The 22,653-nt window shown below is 34.9% G+C and overlaps 1 protein-coding gene across 47 annotated transcripts in view; it reads left to right on the top strand.

Annotated features, from left to right (window-relative positions):
• Positions 1-22,653, top strand: part of ESRRG (estrogen related receptor gamma) — a 649,428-nt gene that overhangs the window by 417,230 nt on the left and 209,545 nt on the right. For 2 of the 47 annotated variants that reach the window (XM_074036546.1, XM_045368405.3), the window contains exons 1-2: positions 8,224-8,445; positions 17,073-17,191. The exons of 38 other annotated variants lie outside the window; for them this stretch is intronic. Coding sequence is in view for 2 of the 9 variants with exons in the window: in XM_005540853.5 (XP_005540910.1) it covers positions 8,390-8,445 (56 nt within the window). In the remaining 7 variants the exon portion in view is untranslated. Of the gene's footprint in view, positions 1-8,223; positions 8,450-16,455; positions 16,632-17,072; positions 17,192-22,653 lie in introns of those variants that run through there. 7 more of the 47 variants (XM_065541836.2, XM_045368367.3, XM_005540853.5 and 4 more) reach the window with 4 other exon arrangements.

Here is a 22,653-nt window from a genome sequence, read left to right as displayed (position 1 = left end):
TACCACAGAAATGGAAAAGGAATTCTTTGTCTTACTCTCTCTTTTTAAAATTGATATGTAAGAGTTGTACATATTTTGGGGGTACATATTGCATTTAGATACATGCATATGTATGTGTAATAATTGAACCAGGGAATCTCACTCTTTTTTGCATCCAAAATGTGGTTTTCTAGAAATAACGGTTGGCTCTCTAGAATGTGATATGTTCTCATCAGGGTCTTGCTCTTTCAATGAAATCATCAAGCAAAACGTACAGGTCTTGTTTAAAAACTGCAGGGAGTAAAGAGAGGTAAAGAGCGGCCTAAAGGTAAGACCTTTACCTTATTCTGCTGATTAATTCCCTTCCTCCTCCCCCCATAAGAGGAAAAATCCACCTTCCCACTGAAAGTATTCAGTGTTCACTCTGCTCCAGTCAAACATCTTATAGAAACAGGAACTCCGTGACCATTCTTCATGGGATCCTTGTCAACATTTAACCAAAGAAATCTTTAGATAATGAAAAGTACTTAGAATCCTTAATATAGAAATTTTTATGTTACATACAAGAATCATTTTTGAACACTTGAAAAATTTTAGTTTCAGGACATGGGATCACGATTTTTAAAAGCATTTGCTGTCAGATTAAATGAGAAAATGTTTCCATGTTACCCTGGGAAGGGTCACAGTTTTAGGTACTGATACGGCAGCTTTGTTTGTTTGCTTTTGTTTTAATAATAATTGTTTTCATTATCCAATAGTCAGTATGAATATTTACAAAACATGGAAAATTAGAAAGTAGAGGAAGACAGCAATCATTCTACATTGCTCCTTCTTAGCTATCAGAAGAATAAATGATGATGAAGTGCTGGTGCGCCTTAGTATAGCATGGCGCAGGCCTTGCCCTCAATTCTTTTTTCCTCTTTTTATGTTTTTCTACCAACTTTCTGCTTCACCATTTGCCTATTTTTTTCCAATCATGTTATCTCTTAAATTTTTCCTGTATTACTCTAGTTACCCGGCTTAAATTATCTCATTAAATTTGGCAGCCTCTCTTAAATTTAATAATTAACTGAGTAATAGCCTTGGTCATTAGTTCATTCATTCATTCACTTATCCAAGACGTATTCATTGTGTTCCTATAACATTGACAGGAATATTTCTTGAGTTCCATTACTGGCCCTGGGGACACTGTCAGACCCAGCCCAGCTCACAGATTACAGTCAGATAGAGTTCAGAGTAAGGAAAGGTGTGGCTGTTTAACAAAACTGAATCCTTGAAAGAAACAATAGCTAAAATATGCTTCTAACAGGACAATAATTAGCTGAAGAGAAGACAGAATTTATTTCTACTAATACATTCCCATTTCTTTTTAAATATGAACTTTTTTTTTTTTAACCTTTCTAAACTTTTGGAGAAAGTAGAGGACCATGTGGTTTACACTTGGATATTTATCTCTTGGGTTCAGATGTCCCTTGGCTTTTACTGGACCTTTGTCCTCAGAGGGGTCAAATCTCCGTCAGAAGTCTATGCGCTAGTATATTGTGAACAATTGTGACATTAACATTGGTAGCTTGTTGCTAACGAAGTACTGGAAAGGGGAGAAATGTAATCTTTTCTAATAGGAGCTTTCCTACTACCTAGGTATGTAACCTGGGTTAAGGCTCTTAACCATCCTGAGCCTCATTTTCTTTACTTGTAAAGTAACCAAGCTGGACTCATAATCCCTATGGTCTTTCCCAGCCTGTAATTCCCCGTTGCCCAGACTTTATGTGCTGCCATAGATTAGTGGCCATTCAATGTAACAAGAGCAAAGCCTTGTGAAGAAATTGAGTTCTTGGGATATCTGATCAAAAGAGCTCCTAGGTGAATGAGTTTGTACTTGGGATAGTAATAAAATCAACAGCATTATTGACTGAACTGCTAGAGTAGAGGGATGTGTAAGAAGTGTCTTAAAGGAAGAGAAATGGACTGTGAGCAATTTCTCCCCTTCTTTCTGGTAAACAATGTACAATTGAATTCTCTGGAGAGTCAGCAGAATCAGTTAACTTTCCCAAGTCTGTCTTCCTCATCCCCATGCAGAAAACATCATGGTAACTTTAAGGGGACATCTTTTAGTTTTCCCTTTTGTTACATGCAGCCAATGTATATGTGCCAGTATGGCAAGCAATTCATAATGTAACGAACTTGCACTTCACTTTCTTTTCTGTATCCAGTATCTTCCACTCCTAGTCAGAGATGGAGGCCAAATGAATTACAATGCCTTTCTCTTGCATCTCTCTGTTCAGTTTTAAAAGTTTGTAAAATAATTTTTAAAGATTTAAAAATAATATAACTAATATTTATGGAAGGCTCACTAAATGTAGGATGACAATAAAATGCATTCTCCAAACGGGGACACTATGGAGGGTGTAAGAAGGTGCTACTGCAAATTGTTACGTTAGGACAACTGGTACAAGCCAAAACTTCCTCAGCCCACTGGATCATATGGTCCCCAATCTGGGGCCAGATATTGTGCTAAATTGGTTTAACCTGCTTAATCCCCATAATAATTCTACAAGATTGTTATTGTTATTCCCATTTAGTAGCTGAGGAAACTGAGACTAAGATGGGTGAAGCTGACTCCAGTCCAAAGCCTCACCCCTCATAATTGGAATCTGAACCCAAGGCATGTTCCAGAAGGACCTGTAATCCCTTACTCTAAAACCTTCTTCCAGGTATGACAAACACACACCTCTAATTAATTTGCCTTGATTGGGGGAAGGAGACTGTTACCAAACATAGTCATCTATAAAAAGTAATCTTAGAAGTGTGTCAGAGAGTTCAAACATCAAAAAAAAAAAAAAAAAAAAAAAAAAAAGGATAACTCTTTAAACCTGTTTATATGGATACCAGATGTTAATATCTTATTTTTTTTTTTCACTAGTCCTTTGAAAATTCGGACAAAAGGATTAACACAAGCCACAGGAAAAGCGAGTTTTTAAACTTGTATTGAATATCCATATATGTCAGGAAAAAAATACATTGTGCTTTTTTTGATGTTTTATGATATATATATTTTAGACTCAAATATATTATGTGTTGAATGGGGTGGTTAGGATGGGTAATTTGATCATTTTACTGGTATCAAAGCATGGATTGCTTATTCTGGAATCTGTCATGTGTGTTCCACTTCCCCCTCCTTCTCTACTACTCCCTCCACCTTCCTCTCAGAGTTAAGCTACCCTTTATTTTGGACAACACTATCACACACATGATTGAGTCAACAATTTATGGCTTTTAAAAATAGGGATTTTGTCCTCTCTTAGGTTTATTGTTTATCATAATCATCTTTCAAGTGAAAAGGCTAATTTACTCTTTCTATAGGAATATTTTAAGCTTGATTATCATAATATTACAGCTGCCTGAAAAGGTCTAAAACGGGACATTGACCTTGAATGTTTTCTGCATTTAGCTCATGGTGCTTAACATTCAGGAAGGAATATAACTGCAACTCGTTTATTAATGTATAATCTCAAAACGTTAACTATTGCTCTGTAAATACATGCTATGCAGATTATAGAAAGCTTGTAGGATACTATGAAATGCATTTGGTATCTTACCAGGGCAAGTATAATGGAAATACAACCTAACTAAAGTCAGTTTTCCCATTGGAGCTACTGTAGTTTATAATTTAATTTTTACTGACATTTCACCATGTGTATTATTAGTTTGACAAAATGAAAATGAAATAATCCTGAATTAATTAAACGGAAACTGAATTGCCTCTATTAGTTTTTCTGTCTTTCTCTGATTCTTTTTCCCTCCCTCTTCAGCTTTCAGAAACACAGTGGGAAAGAGTTTAGTGTGTTATGGAGGTGAGATAGTTGCTCCCCAGAGAATGGGCTTTTTTTATATATAGACTCCATAATTTGGGAATGGGATGGATTTATAGGACAAGAGGTTTGTCAAAAGGAAAGGTTTTTATTAGTGCTTCTGTGGAAGCGATCACTTTCAGTAGAAATGATTGCTTCTTGCCAATCGAGACAATAATTTAAATATCAAAGCCTGTGCCCTAGAAATGAAAGGCAACAGGAAATGAGGAATGATGAATTGATAGAGGGCTGGTGGTAATATAGTGTAAAGTAGTCATCCTGACTTCGAAAGAAGTCTGCATGTTCTCAGTGGGAAAGGTGTGTTCTTAAGCAGGTTTATAGCACAAAGGAAATCCCAATTCTCAGATGAGGAAATGAGGGACAGATAAGTGAGGTGACCTGCCCATAGCCACACAGCTCATGAGGAGTACAAGGGAGCCTGGTGCTTTGCTTGTCATTTTAGGTTCTTTTCCCAAGGTTTTCTTTTGGAGTTAAAGATAGTAGTTAGTAATTGTCTTGGTTTGCTTTTTGTAGGATGGTATATTATACTATATATGATACATTTAAAACAGCAGGGAAAATAGTTCAAAAAGTTAAACAGCTTTTCAAAGATTTTATACTCCTGAGGAAAGATTACAAGGCAATTTGAAAATCTAAATTTGTTATGCCTTGTTTAGTTTTACATATTTAACAAATGATGAATGCGTAATATAAAAAAAAAAACTTGCTTCAAAAATGACAGTGATAAACTTGAACATTTTAAAGCAGGTTAGTCCTGTTAATTTTCAGAAAAGAAAGGTAGGAGCTAAATATAGCTGTTAATATGCAATAACAGCAAGCATTTCTCATCACCTTCTAGCAACATAAGAATTCCTAGTTAGAATGTTGCAGGAAATGATTCTGACTTAAATGTAGTAAAATGTCTGGTGCATACGACTATAGGAATCTTCCTGTTGTTTCCACTTGAGTTTTGCTTGTTTTCATTCTGTGCTTTGAAATAGAAATGAAGTATATTCTCTGCTTGGTGACTACATTAGTTGGGACTGAAAATGAATTTATTTGGATATTTATGACTGCATTATTTCAGGAAGAAGAGATTGAAACTATGTATACACTAAGAGTCTGATGCATAATAGACTGATATTAACTAATTTATTAATATTCTTTGTAGAACAATCGTGAGAGATCCTTTTGTTTGGTTCAGTTTTTCTTGATTTGGGTAGACTCCTTGTGGTAAGATTGTGAAGTGTATAGACTGGAAATATATGTGTATCCTAGGCTGTTTATCTGTTTGTTTTTTTTCCAGATTTTTTGTAATTGAGATTCTTGAAGGTTTAAGTTCAGTATTACTCATGGTGCATTTATTTCCCATGATTATCCATTGTTTTCTCCTTCAAGGTGAGAAAAATCTGGGACCAGGGAAGTTTCTTGAGATGACTGAGCTGTGTATTTGTAAAAGGTTCTGGAAGCTGTCTCACAAGTTTAGTGAAGAGGATTTTTTTAAAAAAAATTTAAATTGGTTAAATTGGATTCAAGACAGTAAGTATAGTCTTTAGGTCCTTGAATTGTACAGGTGATACTTTGATCCCAAGGGGAAAACATCCAACTCTACAAACCTGGTACATGTCTGATCACTCAGAAAGCAGTGAGCTCAGTGAACACTGCACCTTGCGTAGATGAAATATGGTTAGTGAAAAATCAGTGGGGATGATACTGTGTATGTTTGTACATGTATCTCTGTGAGCACAGCAAAAAGACTTACACATAAGTATGAGTCTAAATATCTTTAAAAATATACACCAGTGAAGTCAAATGGATCATAATGAGGGCAAATAAGTACCCAAAGGGAAATAAGAAAATTATGGGAAATCAAAGATCACTTGTACGAAATTTGGTGACTTGAGGTCCACTGGTAAATACACTACAAATCTTGTCTTTAAAAAGCCATTTCAAAGGAGTAATAAACAGGTTCTGTCACAGCATGATAATGCAAAGAAACTGAACACAGTACAGGATTCTGCACAGGTGCAAAATCGGAGTGCGTTCTTTGAGTACATTCAGATGCATTGAGTACATTAAATAATTTATATTTTTTACAGAAATATCCATAGTCAAACCAGGAAGGAAAGTTTCTGTTTTTTTTTTTTTTTGGTATATCTTTTTTAAAGTATGTACAATTGAATCTATTAATTACCCTGAGAATTTTAGTTTATTCAGAAATCAAGATAGTAACCATATGAATCAAAGGATGTTTTTCTGTCTTCGTAATGCAGTATTAGCTTCCATATTTCTTTGAGTGTATCTTAGAAAAATCTTCTTTCTTTTGCAAAATGCCTGTTTTATTTATTTTTTTAATTGTAAAATGATTACATGTCTTATTTGAGATTGAATAGACAATTTTTTTCTCTCTCAGTGTCTGCAGAATGCTTGGATTTTCTTCTACATCTCAAAGCTCTTTTAATTCACTGCTCACAACCAAATTTACATCTTAATTGCAGAGTTCACATTTAACAATATAGACAGCATAATGCTACTGGTAATTAAGCTTTTACTACCTGCTTTTATACAGTATTCTGAGGCACCGTTTTTGCTATGTGAGTTCTGATCTAGAAACTTTGTATGCATTTAGAACACAAATAAAAGTAATCAGGCCTATATCTTAGATATAGCTAAATACAAGGCAGTGAAATTGCTTTCTTCTGTGGGGGGACCAAATCATGTCTGTCATTTTTATATTCTGAATTTTAATGTGGCTGCTCTATTTTAGTGTTTTGTTTTTTTTAAGACCTAGAAAATTTGAGAGGGTTGAGGGAGTTGAGTCCTAATTTAGTGAATTTAACACACGATGAATATCTGAACTAATTTATTTTGATCTCAAAGATTATCCTATTTCTATCATGTAGGACTTAAGACATAAAAGGTTGATAAGCAGTAGAGCTGAATTATATCAAAATTGTGGGTTTTTCACTCTCCATAAGGTAGCAGTTATCTCTTCACCATAAATAGCTGGTATCTATTCCAATGTACATTTGCTAGTATAAAAAAATCCTGTAGATTAAAATAGGACCTAAGCAAACTCTTTGTTATATGGAAATTAAAGACACGGTATACACAATTAAAGGAGGAAAAAACACACTTGTCCTCTTATATCCTCCTTTTATTTATTTATTTTTTGAACACTTTTGATTGAGAATTCTTAGTTTTGTAAATTATTATCTGTTTGAAACTAGTTCTTATAGTGACCAGACTGTGTGATGGTTTATAAAATGTTTCTGGGTTTATTTTTTTAAAGCATATAGGGTGCCTTATGTATAGAAACAAATATGTACACGGTGTTTTATTTGAAAGCAGGATGTTTTGGGTAAAATCATATATATAATTATATGCCTCCTAGTTTGGAAGCTTGTACTGAAATATATACAAATAATTAAGAATACTTTTAGTGCACTGTTTAGTAATGCTCTCCCTACAAAAAAAAAAAAAAAAAATGCTCTCTTTATTTTGTCAAAATGCATTGAGAGAGATTTAATTCGCTATTTACCCCCACAACCCTCAGTCTCCCCACCCCTAAAACTGAAGAAGCCAATTTGTCCTGCGGTTGTTTACCTTTGTTTTGAAAAGCTATGCGTTGTATCTACACGTAAAGAGACAGTCGCAGGTATAGAAAGCTTTACACATATAATTTACTTAGGCATTCTCTCAAATTGTATTGTCACTGTTTCCTCTTCTGTAGTTGTGTAAAACTGCATTCCACCTCAGAGATGACGATCCCAGTTCACATGCTCAAACAATTTAGAAGAATGTCTTTATTATTATTATTTTTAATGCCCAGCATACATCAGGAAAACAGGAAAAGACATGATTAGGAATACATGAGAAAGTACAGCACCAAATAAACAGCAGCCCCCGGTGTAATCAAAACACAGACAACGGCAGGACAAACTTAATTCTCTACCTTCCGCAGAATCCTTTCCCAAATTAACTGAGAGTCTGCGTGAGTTCTCCTTTTCAAGGCAAAAGAGATCTTAGGTTAGAAATCAAAGGCAAATCCCTCCAGTGCTTAGAGAGTTAAGTTAGTTATGTTTCTTTTGTAGCTTCCCAGAAGAAAAAAAAAAGAGAGAGAGAGAGAGAAGGGAGGAAAAAAAAAAAATCAAACCCGAGAGTGTGTATTGGGAGCGTTTCAACCGCTCCCTTCTCCGCTCCCTTTTTCTCTGCCCACTCTCAGTTTCCAGCCCCCTTCGGCTCTCTGCACCCTGCCTACCTGCCTGGCTCCTCTCGCTCCGTGCAGCCTCCCGTCGCCTCCCTCCTGATTGGGCAGAGGCCCCCCAATCGGCTGCGCGGCTGGGCCGGTGGGACTGCATATGTAAAGCCCTACTTCATATTAATAAGCTCCAATCGGGGCTTTAAGTCCTTGATTAGGAGAGTGTGAGAGCTTTGGTCCCAACTGGCTGTGCCTATAGGCTTGTCACTAGGAGAACATTTGTGTTAATTGCACTGTGCTCTGTCAAGGAAACTTTGATTTATAGCTGGGGTGCACAAATAATGGTTGCCGGTCGCACATGGATTCGGTAGAACTTTGCCTTCCTGAATCTTTTCCCCTGCACTACGAGGAAGAGTAGGTACCTTTTTTCTTTCCTTTTTAAACTCGTCGTGGGGGTGCGGGGGTGGGGGCGGACAGACTGTATCTTTACACACTGATTCAGGTAATGCCCTGGGTATTTTGTGTGCACGAGTGCTTGTTTGTGTCTGTCTGTGTCTTTTGTGTTGAGGGTGATCTCCTAATTCAGTAAGTCGAGAATTGTTCTCTGACTACAATGTTACCTTTGAGGCAAAGCTCAGTGACTGTCAGTAAAACAGCTGTGTGACAGTCACTTCTTATTCAGGTGCTAAGAATAGGCACTTGGCACAAATGCTTAGTGAACTGTTAAAATGCATCTTTTACTAGGACCCATTTTCCCAAGGAAAGATGTTTTAAAATACAATATTCAAAATGATTTATACTATTGAGTGCCTCTTATGTATTTGCAGTTTGACAGATATTTTCAGCTCCTTGTCATTTCTTACCGCGCAGAGTTAGAGGCAAAATTGCACATTTACTAATTCTCCTTCAGAGAACAATTTAAAAACTAGCCCTATGCAATTCTGAGCTAGAATAATGTTATTTGCATGGTTAGCGTTAAGTCAGCACTTAACTGACAAATCAGTCCATTAGGTAACATGAGATTTTCACACATTATAAATATTTAAGGGGGGGAAAAAAAACTAAAGAAGAAACAGTAGTGACTTAAAAATTTTCCTCTTAAATAAACTCTGTTCAGAGTGTGGATTTGTCTCATTTATTGTGTCCAGAAAATATAGAAAAGTACTTTCGTTCTTACATGCAGTTTAATTAGTATTTATGAATATCTTTATGCACATGGAAATATATATTTAGATTACTAAAGGAGGGGAGTGCGTAGGGGGTACGAGAAGTAAATTAGGCATTTTTGTGTAAATGAGTAGGTCATAAACTTAATTTCAACCTACTGTTAAGATAAAATATTAGTATATCACCAGAGCTGTCACTGGTTTATCTCCCTTTCTGTTGAGTCAGTTATATTGCTTTGCTTTCACATTACAGTAATACCAACTGTTATAATTCTGAAAAGAGTGCCCTTGGCAAACATTTTTCTCTATAGATTGTGAAGAAAATATCAAACTCTAGAAGATGAGGTAGTGCATTATAGGTAGATGTCCACTAGCTGTCCTTAGTGACTGCATATTGCATTGCTTTGTAATTAAGAGATGAAAAGTGACTTGCAGTCTCAGTGGCTGCTCCTGTATGTTTGAGCGTGAGTGTGAGTGTGTGTGTATATGCACGCTCACACATGCACATCCACCCACGTCCACGCTCACACAGGGAATATTAGCCAAGAGATGGATTTAGGAGGAACTGAAAGATTATAAGGCTGTGCTTGCATCAGTTTGAAACACTCAAGGGAAGAAACAACTTTAAGATGTGTAAAAATAAAAATGAAAAATAAACAAAGGTAGGACTGCCCATTCAAGTGTAGTTTGAAGGTTAGTGTACTTCGGGCTGTAGAATTGGAGAGTTTAAGATGTCCTCGTGTCAGGAAGAATGTCTTATCTAAGCACGCCCAGATTCTGAACTTTGTCTTGTAAATAAATAAAGAAAACAAACTTTTAAAATCCCCCAGAGCCTTCTTTTTGAAGTAGTTTCCTTGAATTTAACTTCTTATAGCTAATTTGAATAATTCGTTTAGATAAGCCTCTTAAAGCAGATGCATTTAAATGAAATCAAGGCACATGTCCTTTTGGCTTTGGCGCAAGATTCAAACTAGCTTTCTTTTGGGCTCAATTAAAAGTCATCTTTAAAAAATACAGATTTATTGTCTGCCTGCAGTTCTGATGGTTACGTGGTTCACTGGACAGACAGAAAGATCTAACGCTAAGCAACGCATCTGCCTCTCTGTCTCAATTAATAAACCACAGAATTTATACATGCTATTAATATTCATAGTAATTGTACTGGGTTAAACCCCATCACGTGTGTGTATACACAGAAATGAAACCAGAGTTACACAGTTTTAGAGGAAAATATTGGACAGTTTCTGCTTTGGAGGTGGTTAAAAAGATTCATACAATTTATTGACCACCATTAAGAGAGCTTAAAATGTTAACCTCTAACTATGTATTTTTTTATTTTAGGAAATGTGCCAGCACATTAAAGAACATAATACTTGAAAGCTTGTTTCACATTTAATAGCAGTAATAGCTGATAGCATAAATAGATGAAAATAATATATCTGCTCATTTTGACATATGTGTCAGTCTAATCATTCTAAATGAGTGTGCTCATCACATGAATCCCTTTCAACCTCTGATTAAAATGTAACATTGACTACAGGATTATAGAGCGGACTTAATTTTACTGACTGTTTTAACAGTTGTCACAGCTGTTGGAAGAAGGAAAGGCAACTGAAACACTCCAAAACAGACAAGGCGAGGAGGGAACAGTTTAGTAAATTTCAGCCTGGTCACTGAGGTCCAGACATTGAAAATTTGAGTTTTGTGTTTTAAGATTCGTGTTTGGAGCTACACAAGTTTTATTTTGCATGCTTCACTCTCTGTTTCAGGGTTTTCATGTTTTTTCTTTTTCTCATCTCTCCTTTTTTAAATCTATACCAATTTAAAAAAATACAACAATCCCAAAGTAATTCCATAATGTCAAATTATAAGTGATAAAACAGGCAGAAAGGAAAAATTTATGCAGTAACAGTAACAACAACAACAAAAAGCCAAAATCAGAGGGGATGCCTCTTTTTTTTTTAGGGAATGATAAGAGCTTGGCCAAGTCCCTTTAGATGTGATGTTATTTGAGAACTCTGAACAGACACTTTGTTTTTTCGAGTAAGAATACTTAAACTCTAGACTTGGAGCCCACATGACTTTTCTTCATGGTTTGTTTTTTATTTTTTCCCTGCAAATCTTGAAAACACCTGCAGCCTTAAAGGTATGTGGTGTTGGTGGGGTTTTCAGATGATTTCTCTCTAAATTGCTTGAAGTGACAACCAGCTGCAATTAGTTGTGAGCATTCTTGAGCTGTAGTCTTGTAACCTTGCCCATTACATTACTAAAGTGAGCAGATTAATTCTATTTTCCTAAAAATTAAATAATCATTGTACATATTCCAAACTACATATAGTTGAAGTGGCCAGATGACGAGTATTATATAACATATGATTTTTCTTCTTGAAGTAAACAACAAAAAAACAAGTGTTCCTGAGTTAATGAAATATATGTTGAATAGGAGTGGTGGATAAATGATGGGTACCCCATCTTCCACTAGCCCTTTGTGTCAGGGTATTTATGTATTACCCTATACACATTTGGTGGTAAGTTTAAAAATCCTTTTTTATAGAAAGGACTAAAAAACAGCTTTCCATTTCCTGGGCAGAGCTATAAGGGTGATGGTGTTGGCTATTTCTTCTTATAGTGATGGTTTCTCATCTTAATGTGTTTATGGCACTGCTGCTTTATTTACTGAGCCTAGTGTGTTGCAGCGGTAATTAACCCATGTTATTAGCAAAGCCCTTGTGGATATCCATTAATTCTCTTGCATAGATGATCATTTTTCTAGTGTTTTCCCCAAATAAGGTATCATTGTTCTGTTTTTTTTTTTCCTAAATTGACAGCCTTTGATATATTTCTTTGATTTAATCTGACCTATAATATATATTGGCCATTTTATAAAGAATAGTAATTAATTCAGCTTTTAAAAATGCTAATAGAAGCAGGAGGAAAGATTTTTTTGTTGTTGTTCTTTTTAAAGTGAAAAAAGAAAAGAAAAGAAGGTTTAAAAATAATGCAGGAAATCAGTTTTAACTCTAAATTTTTCAGATTTTACAATTTATAATAATTTATTTCTTTGGGATATTTTAATCAGTTTTTTTCTTACTTAGTTAATAACACTTTAGGCATTTGCCTAAAATATTGAGCCAGCAGAAAAATACTTGTGCTTCCTGTGCTGAGAAAAGATAAGGACCATCTCATTAGCCGGGCCATACTTTTGCAATTAATTTTAGATACCTGGTGCTATTCATCAAAGAGGGCAGCTAACTTCTCTATGATTCTATTTAACAATACTTTCACAATACCTCACTCCTGTAAGAATTACAGACAAAGAAGAAACCGTTCTTTTGGAAGGTAGGCATAATGCCCAATCTCAAGTGCGTATCACTTACGAAAAATTCCTCAACATTTGTTTTAGCCCAATGACTAAACAAAATATTTCTTTGTCTTACTTGTAAAGTGATGTTAAGCACTGAAGGTTTTGCTTTATATTATTTTATAAAATAAATTATATGCTGACAAGAGATACTTTTTCATACAAATGACAATTAATAGCAATGATTTCTATTAAACCAATTAATATCAAATAAACTTTTTAGCATCACCTATCCAGCTTTTAGAAATAAGAGGAGAGGGTCTGAGGGATCTCAACAGAACTTTAGAATCATTGCAGCACTTAAGCTTTGCTCTGAATTTTGCTTCACAGCAAATTCATGGAAGAGAGAAACAATACAATGTTGATCTGTTGTAAGTGCATATGAGCTCCGGCCCTAGCCAGCTCTCTGGAGAAAAATCTTTGATTATACTGGCCCAGTTTGTTCAGTTTTTATCTCTTTTACATCCACTGGCATTGTATTAAATTGTCATTGTCCTAAAGCACAAGAGATAGAAATGAATTGCAGTTCTCTACATTCTCTGACAGTGAAATATTTAGCCTCTCTTTCTCCAATCATACTTATGTGTATATTTGATAGTGCAAAGATGACACCAAGCATCTCTGCCGCTTGACAATCTTTCCATTGCCTTTTGTATGTTTTGTCATTGATTTTTTTGATAGCCATGTATATGTGGATATACATGATCTATAATATTATGAATAAATAAATACACACATGGTCCTTTAAACTCAAAGCAGTCAATAGGATACACAGGAGTATCTTTGTGTGCATGTATAGTATGCATGTGAAATATGCATGTATATGGGAAGAGGTAATCTGTGTAGATTATACATATGCTGCTAAAAGTATTCATGTGCATTTATATAATAAAATAGATCTCAAGCATTATTCTAATCAGTTAGTTGCCAGTTAAATTTGTCAGGCATGATTTTAACCTGGAATTGGTATTTCAGTTATTTACAGATCTGATTTTAAACTGAGTTTATTTAACTAGTGTGTATTAGACAGTTAACAGGTAACCTAGTAAGTCAGTTTGTGTCTGATTTTAGAATTTTCACGTTATTGTTATTCATGTATTCAGTATCTAGAAATCATAAATAATTTGTAAAATAGGAAAGAAACTACTGATATTAAATGTATAATTTAATGGTTTGGGCCCATATCCAAGAAACAATTTTGAATTAGCTCTTGGCTACATTCTTTTCTTACACAATTGGACCTGACAAATACATCTTAATGTAAAGCATGATAGCTTTCAAACAAATGCAAAATATGAATTTCATTTATCTGCACTACATAAACATGTCATTTGCTCTTTTTCTAAAAGCAAATATATAAAAGTAATAAGTATTATATTTCTATAAAGTACATTATAGATTTCAGAATTATTTAATTTTATTCTAAGAGGTAAGTTTAGAAGTCTGTGAATTTACTTAGTAAATGAGTGTTGAGAGAAACCACTTATGCAATTGCTCTTTCTATTCTAATTCTTGTTCTAATTCATATTCTGTTTAAAATTCCTAGATTCATTGCCTACCTTTATTTATTTCCATAACATTTTAACAAATTTACTGCTATTATGTTTTTAAAAAAATTCTGCTAACCGCTTCTTTATGCCAGTCTATCAGATCAAAGTTAACTCCTTTATTATCTGAGGGTAGGAAATGACAGACTTTTGCATGATTTACCTGGCCTTTTATTCTTGTTTCAAGTTCATTTTTAGACTTGTACTTTGTAAGGTCTAGGAAACCTTAGCTAATAAAATAATTTCCATTCAGAGTTTTAGCACACACATCTCTCCACTCTACTTTTTCTTTCCAGAAGTGAAACATGTTTCTTGTTCTATGATTTGGACAATATTTCTCAGTATTTTCCAAATGTGTTTTCTAATCAATTATACAGGGTTTTCCAAATGTATCTTCTAACCAATTATCCAAAACTATTGAATTGAGAGAGTTTAGATTTAGTTAGTGTTGTATATATGTGTGTATATACACAAATTTCCTCTTATAATGTTTAAAAATATTTTTTAAATGTTTGAGGGAAACTTGCTTTTGATGTTTTGATTTCTTCAAATGATATGTCATTTTAATTTATGACAATGCACGTATACTTGGAAGGTAACTTACTAAGGCAAAACAATGAAAGAAAAGGCACAGTTTTAAAGAAAGTGGCTTATTTCTGGTCAATTAAAGTCCATTTCAGTATACTGGCATAGATCTTTATGTACATTTCAATGTAGCTATAAAACACACAACACTAACAATTAGAAATACAACCTATGACTATATGCAGTTCTTTCACACAATATAGAAAAGGAAAACACTTGGTTTTGGCATTTAAAATTTTTAAATACTTATTAAATTGCCAAAACTTACAGGGAACCTATTTCAGATTAGATTAAATTCTAAAAGAACTGAAAAGTACATTTATATTTTAATTATAAAAAATAATCTTTGTCATATATATTCCTCTGTGACTTCTCATTTTTCTTTGAGTGAAACAAAATTTCATATATACTTTTCATCATTTTGGTTGGAAGTACACATTATGTGTAATATGCTTTGGCAAGACTTACCTAGCCAAAGAAAACAAATTAATATTGGGCATACTGAGGACTGTCAGGCATATCACAGACGTGTCAATTTAACTTTGTTTCATTATACACCTTCCCTGCAAACAGTTGGCTAAGATGGTACTAAATAAAAGGGAACCTACCAGTAAATTCTCATATCAGATTGATGGCTAGTATAAATGTAATGAAAAAACAACTTGCTTGCTTACTTATCTTTAAAAATGAACTGTAGGAATACAGATAGCATAGATAACAATAAGTTTCCAAGAAAAAAAAAAAGAGAATAACTTAGGCTTGTCGAAATTTTTCTACTACCCTGAAAGTAAAATAGGATTAGAAAGACAAAAGTCTCTGAAGTAGTGAACCTCAGTTGCTCTTATTTGTGAAGTAAATAAAAACTTAAAGAAGGGGAGAATCCAAAGGAACATGGACAATCCACCTTTATCAGGGAACACCTCTTTTTGTTGCACTTTGCATACATTTTCTGGAAAAGAAAAAAAACTTACGCTTTCATTTTGTATGGCATATTCAATATGCAAAAAAAAAGAGAAAATTAAAACGTAAATTAAGAACTTATGCACAGAAAATAGGCAGAAGCACAGTAAATTCTTTTTTTTCCCATGATCAGAACAATATCTTTGTAAATGATAATTCCTTTTTCATCTACTCTAGAAAGATGTTACTCATTTTTCATGGCTTTTGAGAATTTGAACAAAGGACTCGTTAAAGAAATATATATTTTTTTCATACTCACAATGTGAGTTAAAACGTCTTAAAATGATACTTTTCAAGGCAGTTATTATGTAACAATATTTATAAGAACTTACGTTGCTTTGAAAATAATAGTAACTGCATATTAATCATATATCCAGAACTGCATCCAACATTAACCAAAATAGCAGGTCATATAAAAAATTATAGACTGAGGTATTCATTAAAGAGAAAAAAATAATAAACTGTGAGGTTGTTCAATTGATTGCCCTTTGCCCTCCATAATTCTAAAGTATCCTAGTACATCAACTTCTCCAAAAATGTAAGATAGGCATGTTAAATTGTACTCATTTTTCAATAAATAAAAGAATATTCTGACAATTTTTAATTTCTTTTCAGCCATTAATTCATTAAAACAGATCAGATATTTTGAGGAGGAATATCATACCCGTAACCAACCGTTCATGACCAAAGAAAGGGAAAGATGGATATGGTTGGTGAGAACCATGTCTTTTTCCTATGACAAAGTGACTGTATACAGTTGGTGCTGGGTCCTATGAAATGACGGAAGCATCCCTTTTATCCATAGACTTGAATGAGACCTGCCTCATCAGTCATGGGATCATAGTGTCACAGATGGAAAAGCAACCATCAGCTGAATTGTACTGAACTACACACTTGGCTAATTCATCTTATTGCTCTACACATCTAAAGGAAGGCTCATTCTGTTCTTGGAGTCTAGACAGCATCAGGAGTTGGGCTCAGGTGGGAGCATGTGGCCGCCTTTTTCTGTTCTCTCTTAGTCATTCAGCAAAGGGAGGTGAGGAACAAATGGACAATGTATGCACAGAAGCTCAGGCAGAGATTCTTTCCTAGGGTCAGGATTTTGTTGTTACTCAGTCATTCAAGTAGATTTCTGATTTCTCTTATGTTCTAGAAATGTCATTGTTATATCTTTCATGCTCCAAAGTACTATCCATAAATGATTAGGTGTGTCTTTCAATTCATATGAGCCATGAACTAGTTTAAGCATTTATTAATAGATAGAAATGGAGAACAGATCATCTATTTACTTTAATGTGAATGATGATTCTTTTTTCATGCCTTTATATTGAACTATTCAGTTGGTTAAGTCTGAAGAATAAGACAAATAATAAGAGGTTAAAAACTCAAATTGTATTTTTTTATTTCTTTATTTTCTTATAGTGAACAAAACTTTAATGTCTAGAGCATTTATGAGGGTTTTAATGATTGGAAAATCTATCCTGAGAATGTGGTCACCATATGTGACAGCCTTGCTTTCTATCTTGTCTTCAGTTTCTGGGGTAAGTTCGGTGATATTGTCTATTGTCTTCCTTTGCTTACGTTATAGAACTTCTCTGCTGCCACATTGAGATAACCTGAAGTGTGGGGGGAATGCCTGCTCAGTTCTAAAACACTTTCCTAAACACCTTCCCTTCCTCTATCCCAGCAGTATTTTCTCACAATTTCTGTTTCTATTCATCTGTTTTATTAAAGGGTCATTTACTTTGGTAAAAGGTAAGTGCATGATATTCACCCATATTTGCATACAGTGTACAGTTCATTTTCCCTCTGAATTCCAAAGAGATTGCCTTCAACTTTTTATATTTGTTTTTCTTTTTGTTTCTGTTTGTTGTGCATTCTAGTTGAGTGCTTTTATAGTGTTTTCTTGATTGTTGTCAGTTTGGGATACTAGAGGCTGACATTTTTGTTAAGTTAATGTCACAGCAGAAAAACCTATGGTAAACTCGAATCTGGCTATAGTGCATAGAAGATACAACTTATGTTTGATTGTGTGTAAATACAGTTAGTTAGTTGGGGGTTTATCAGATAGCTTGGCAGAAAGAGAGAGGAGCAGTACAAACTGCTTTCAGTTAACTGTGCTGTTCATACACCTGATAAGATTGAGAAAGCTTTTCGAAATGCTGATAGGCTTTGAATAAGAAAAGAATAATCACTTCTACTGGCACCAGCTTATCGGGAATGAAGTAAAATGCCAACACTTTTACATTAGCAAAAGTAAATGTTTTAGACACTCTGTGCCTTTTTTCATTCAAGTTAAATAGGAGGGGTGCTTTTGAGTGTGCTGTAATGAATAGAGGGATTTATTACCTTGACGGAATTACAGGTGAATATGTTGATAAAAGAAACTTCAGCATCAACAGCAGCTTCTTTGATAAGCAGGTGCATCTCTGCTGTACGTTCTCTGGAGAAATTAAGTACTCCTTTCTCCACTCAAATTCTATTAAACATCATTTCTGATGTTAGAAGATGCAGTTATGCCCTATGTCAATCCAGTCTCCCCTGTTTTTTCCAGCAGATGGGTTACAGGTATTTGAAACTTAGCTGATCAGACTTGTAAAATGCTAGTCTGCTCTGGTTAAATAAGTTAGGGCATCTGTGAGTTGTGCTGAACGAGCAAACTCCTACAGGAGAAATCTTTTTTTTTTTTTTTTTTTCTTTTCAAGAAAGGAATGAGATTAATTATAAAGTTAGGATTCTTTAATGAGAAGATAAATGTATTTGTCTAAGTAATAGTCCATCTTAAAGCACCTCCTCTTGAAAAAAGAGATATTGGTTTTTTCTTCAATATAAACCATTAACTATCCCAGTTCTGCCATTTTCTCTTCTTTGTAATTTGACGCCTACAAATAATTTGGCATATTCAGATTTGATAAATGATAGTGCAAGAGCAGATTGATTGATTTTGGATTACTATTGATTACTCTCAATGAGATCACTGTGACACACTCGAATCAATAGTATTCGATTAAGCAAGGCACCACCGTTCTATACATTCAGCAGCAGTGGGGAGTTCAGGAACAGAATGTTCACAAGCTGATAAATTGACAAAGCATTCAGCTTTAAATAGCCCTTTGTTCAGCACTAGTTCCTTAAAATATATTTCATTGGAAAGTTCGTTTTTGCAACTCGGGACCTTTCTGTGGAAGAAAGGTCATCAGTTTAAGGTTTATTAAATTTTAACTAAAAACAACTGGGCTCCATTTAGGTGTAAAATAATGTAAGTACTTACTGCAGGCAACCTTCATGCTTTTGAGCTGTTGCTCAAAGGTTTCATTCTTTTATGAAGATGTCAATTGTAAACATAAAAATGCATCACTGGAAATGTAATGGTTTAAGATTCAAATGGAAATAAAAATTCCTGCCCGAGGAAAGCACTATAATCAAAATAAGGTGGTCTTCACTTTCTTCAGAAGTGAGCAAGCTTAGCAGCAGTGCTGGGAGGCAGCAGCAGGTAGCGCACCTTGATCAAGCGCACAGCTGCTTATATTTTTTTCCTTCTTATCCGAGGGTATTCATCATGTCGCCAATACTACATGCAAAACACTAAATATCATTTGATCTGAAAACCGCCACTACTGCTGATACACTGAAATCTTTTTGTCCTGACTAAACTTACAAAGACGCTGGAAAAAAAAAATTCATGTCTCAAATCCTTTAGTTAAGGACCTCAAGGATAAGATTTTTCTATCATATTCCATTATCGTGCAGTCTTGGCACTTGGAATGAAGCATTTGCTGTTCTGTTACATAGCATTGCTAAGTGGCTTCACCAAAAGGGGAGGATATAGTAAACACTCCATTGAATATGTAAATGTTCTTACATGCAAAAAACTTCATTTCACATGAAATGTTTACCACTAGGGCCTGTGTACCCAAGCCCTTCATAGGTTCCAGTCTTAAAATAGACTTGGATAAGTTCTCTCATTTTCATATTAATTTTTTTAAAAAAAATTGATGTGGCTTTCTGAGGGAAAAAGCAATAGGAAGGTCAAGTTTGAAATCATAAAATTCCTTGATAAAACATCAGACTTTTTTGAATGAAAGTAAGGTAATGGGATTCTAATTATATTAGGCTGAAGCATGTGAAGTTGCCATTTTTGTAGGTCAAACAATGGTCAAGTATCAGTAATTTCACATGATTCAACACAATAATTAAATTTATTTCTCTACCGTTCATATTCCATAATCAAATTGAAAGCAACAACTTTTTTATTATTTTTCTGATGGGCTGTCACAGAAGATGGGAGACAGATGAATTCTATATAAAATTATACCAAATATCTTATAATATCATTTTTAGCAACTTTTTTTTCTCTAGCATCATTAAATAGCTGCCAAGTATAAAGTATTGTACACACTGAAAAAGTGTGCATTTATCTGCTATGTCTTCTGTGGTTGCTTTGCTGCTTTTGAGAATCCATGTAAAATTTGCATCTGCTGAGGAAGACCATGTCACAAACGCCAGAGAAACCTCCTATTAGAAAACAGTAGTAACCCCCTAGAAAGAGCACATTGCTAAGGGTAAATAGTTTCAAAACAAATTGAGGCAAAGATACCAACACCTCAAATATTTCATCCTCACATTCATTCGTTAAGAGAACCTTAATATGCTAGTTAGTGCTTTTTGTGCTTCCCCCAGGGAAGCATTAAAACTGTGCTCCATGAAATCTGTGCACCACTGTGGAGCGGGCAGCTGCAGAACTTCCTGAGTTGGCAGTGGAGCCCAGGATGCTTTATTGGCTATTGCAGTCAGGAAAGGTGCTTCAGGAGATGTAATAAAATGACCCCAGAGCCACCATTTGATCCCCGAGATGTGCAGCTCCTATTGGAACTATCCTGCACTGGCCAATAGGAGCTTTCTTGGCCCACCTGCGGGCAGAACCTGGCTCCCAGATAGGAAGGAAATTGGCTCGGTCGGTCGATAGGTAGGAGGGAGGGGCTCTGATGCCACTGCTGGAAATGTCAGTACAAAGTGCTTCTTAACTTAGGGTCACGTCAGGACTCAGCACGTTTTTCGCATTCTGGGTAAATGCACGACAGCTTACATCTTGTTTCAACGAGAAGAGTGGGCATCGTTTACTGAAACTTGATTGAGCGAATGCCTCTGCCTGGTCCCACTGTCAGCCTTGGAGTTTTCCTTAGTAGTGCATTTCCCCCCTGTCTGTGGCACTGAATTTGATTTATCGCTGGTACTAAGATCAAAAAAGAAATCATTCCTTTTGATGTTTGCTATTAGGCGCATGCAGTGCAGCGGGGTGGGGGCGGTGGGAGGAGAGCAGTCTTAGTACACGAGTCACTGTCCTGGCCACACCATGGACACTGATGGCAGAATATATTTATTCTCTGTTCACTTTGGATGCAAAATTCTATGAGTAGAAAGGTTAACCATAGAGTATTTTAAATGAATGATTATGTTTAAGTACAGATTCTTTTGTTAAGGACTCAAAGTAGTGACTCACATGTACACCTGATTACAACAGCATTTTTTAAAACTGTATTTGCATCAGTTTTACCGAAAGACATAAAAAGCTCAGGAATATAAATAACCCAATGGCAGTCAGACTTTTCAAAAAAAGCAATTGGTTGCCTTTTTTTGTTTAATGGCAAACTTGGGATATTGGAGCCTTATTTGCAAATGACAGGAAAGATTTTGTGGGGTTTGCTTCTCTTGTCTTCTGGACCCTGGGCAGGCTTTGTTTCCAGCTCTGTACAGTAGCTTTTGTCCAGCTTCTTCGTTAGTTTTAGTGGGATTTCTCCAAGCAGCATGAGCCCCAGCCCATCAGCAGGCTGCTAGTCAGCAGCAGGTGTGAACAACATAAAACAGGATTAACACTGAACCGAAGTGTGTACTAAAAACAGAACCCCTGCCTTGTTTTTAAAAAAGACGGCAGGACTGGAAGATAGAAGCCACTCTGGACTTGTACCCGCCTTGTTTACTAAACAGTGTTCAATGGGCTATGTAAATGGCTCTGTTTAGGTGCAGAGAAGGCATGCGAGGGAGCATATACTCTATAAACTCAAAACACATGCAGAAAATTCTTCTAAGACTCTCAGAAGAGAAAAGCAAAGTAAAACAAAAATTAGGTAAATCCTGAACCAGGATTTCAGATTAATATTGCAAAGATACTGTCCTTATTTACAAATTAAAAGTTGATTGTCATTTGGTGTGTTATTTTCCAGCTCTAAAAAAATATTTATTGTTTGGTTTATTCTAAGATTTTTTGTGTGTGTTTAATTATGTGACTTAATTTATATTTTCACCCAGGTCGGCAAACCACAAATAAGTACAATCAGTAATTTCATTAGAGAGTATACATACTACCTCCATTTTTTTTTTTTAAATCAGCACTACTTACATAGGAAAAAAAAGCTGACAAAAAAAAAATCATAGTTAATAAAGGAGGTCGCATGAATTCAGAAAATGGATCATTTTGAATGATCCATTCATGGCATTTGAGTGTTGAATCATGGCATTTGAGTCAGTTTGTGAATATTTTGTTTGGCAAAGAGAAAGGGACATTTAAAAGTATGTTTCTCTTTTTAAATTAAACTAATTCTAGTATATATTAGGTTAAAGGTTGGATATATGTTTTCTTTATTAGGTTCAGAATAGCATGTATTTTGAAACTTCCAGGCTTGGCCATATCCAGGAAGAGGTCTGAAATAAGAAAATAACAATTTAATTAATTAGAGAAATTGTGTGTGTGTATATATATATATATATAGAGAGAGAGAGAGAGAGAGAGAGAGAGAAACATACATATATATCTGTACACACATGCGCATACACATAACTCTTCTTTGAACACATGCAAATGTAAGCTTTTTGCATACATATGTATTGTCATTACAGATTTCTTTTTTCTTTTTGATTATACTTTAAGTTCTGGGATACATGTGCAGAACATGCAGGTTTGTTACATAGGTAAACAGGAGCCATGGTGGTTTGCTGCACCCATCAA

The sequence above is a fragment of the Macaca fascicularis genome, chromosome 1 (genome assembly GCF_037993035.2).
Source record: "Macaca fascicularis isolate 582-1 chromosome 1, T2T-MFA8v1.1".
In the NCBI taxonomy this organism is placed as follows: domain Eukaryota; kingdom Metazoa; phylum Chordata; class Mammalia; order Primates; family Cercopithecidae; genus Macaca; species Macaca fascicularis.
The sequence above is the reverse complement of the archived record's forward strand: the minus strand, read 5'-3'. Positions and strand labels throughout refer to the sequence as shown.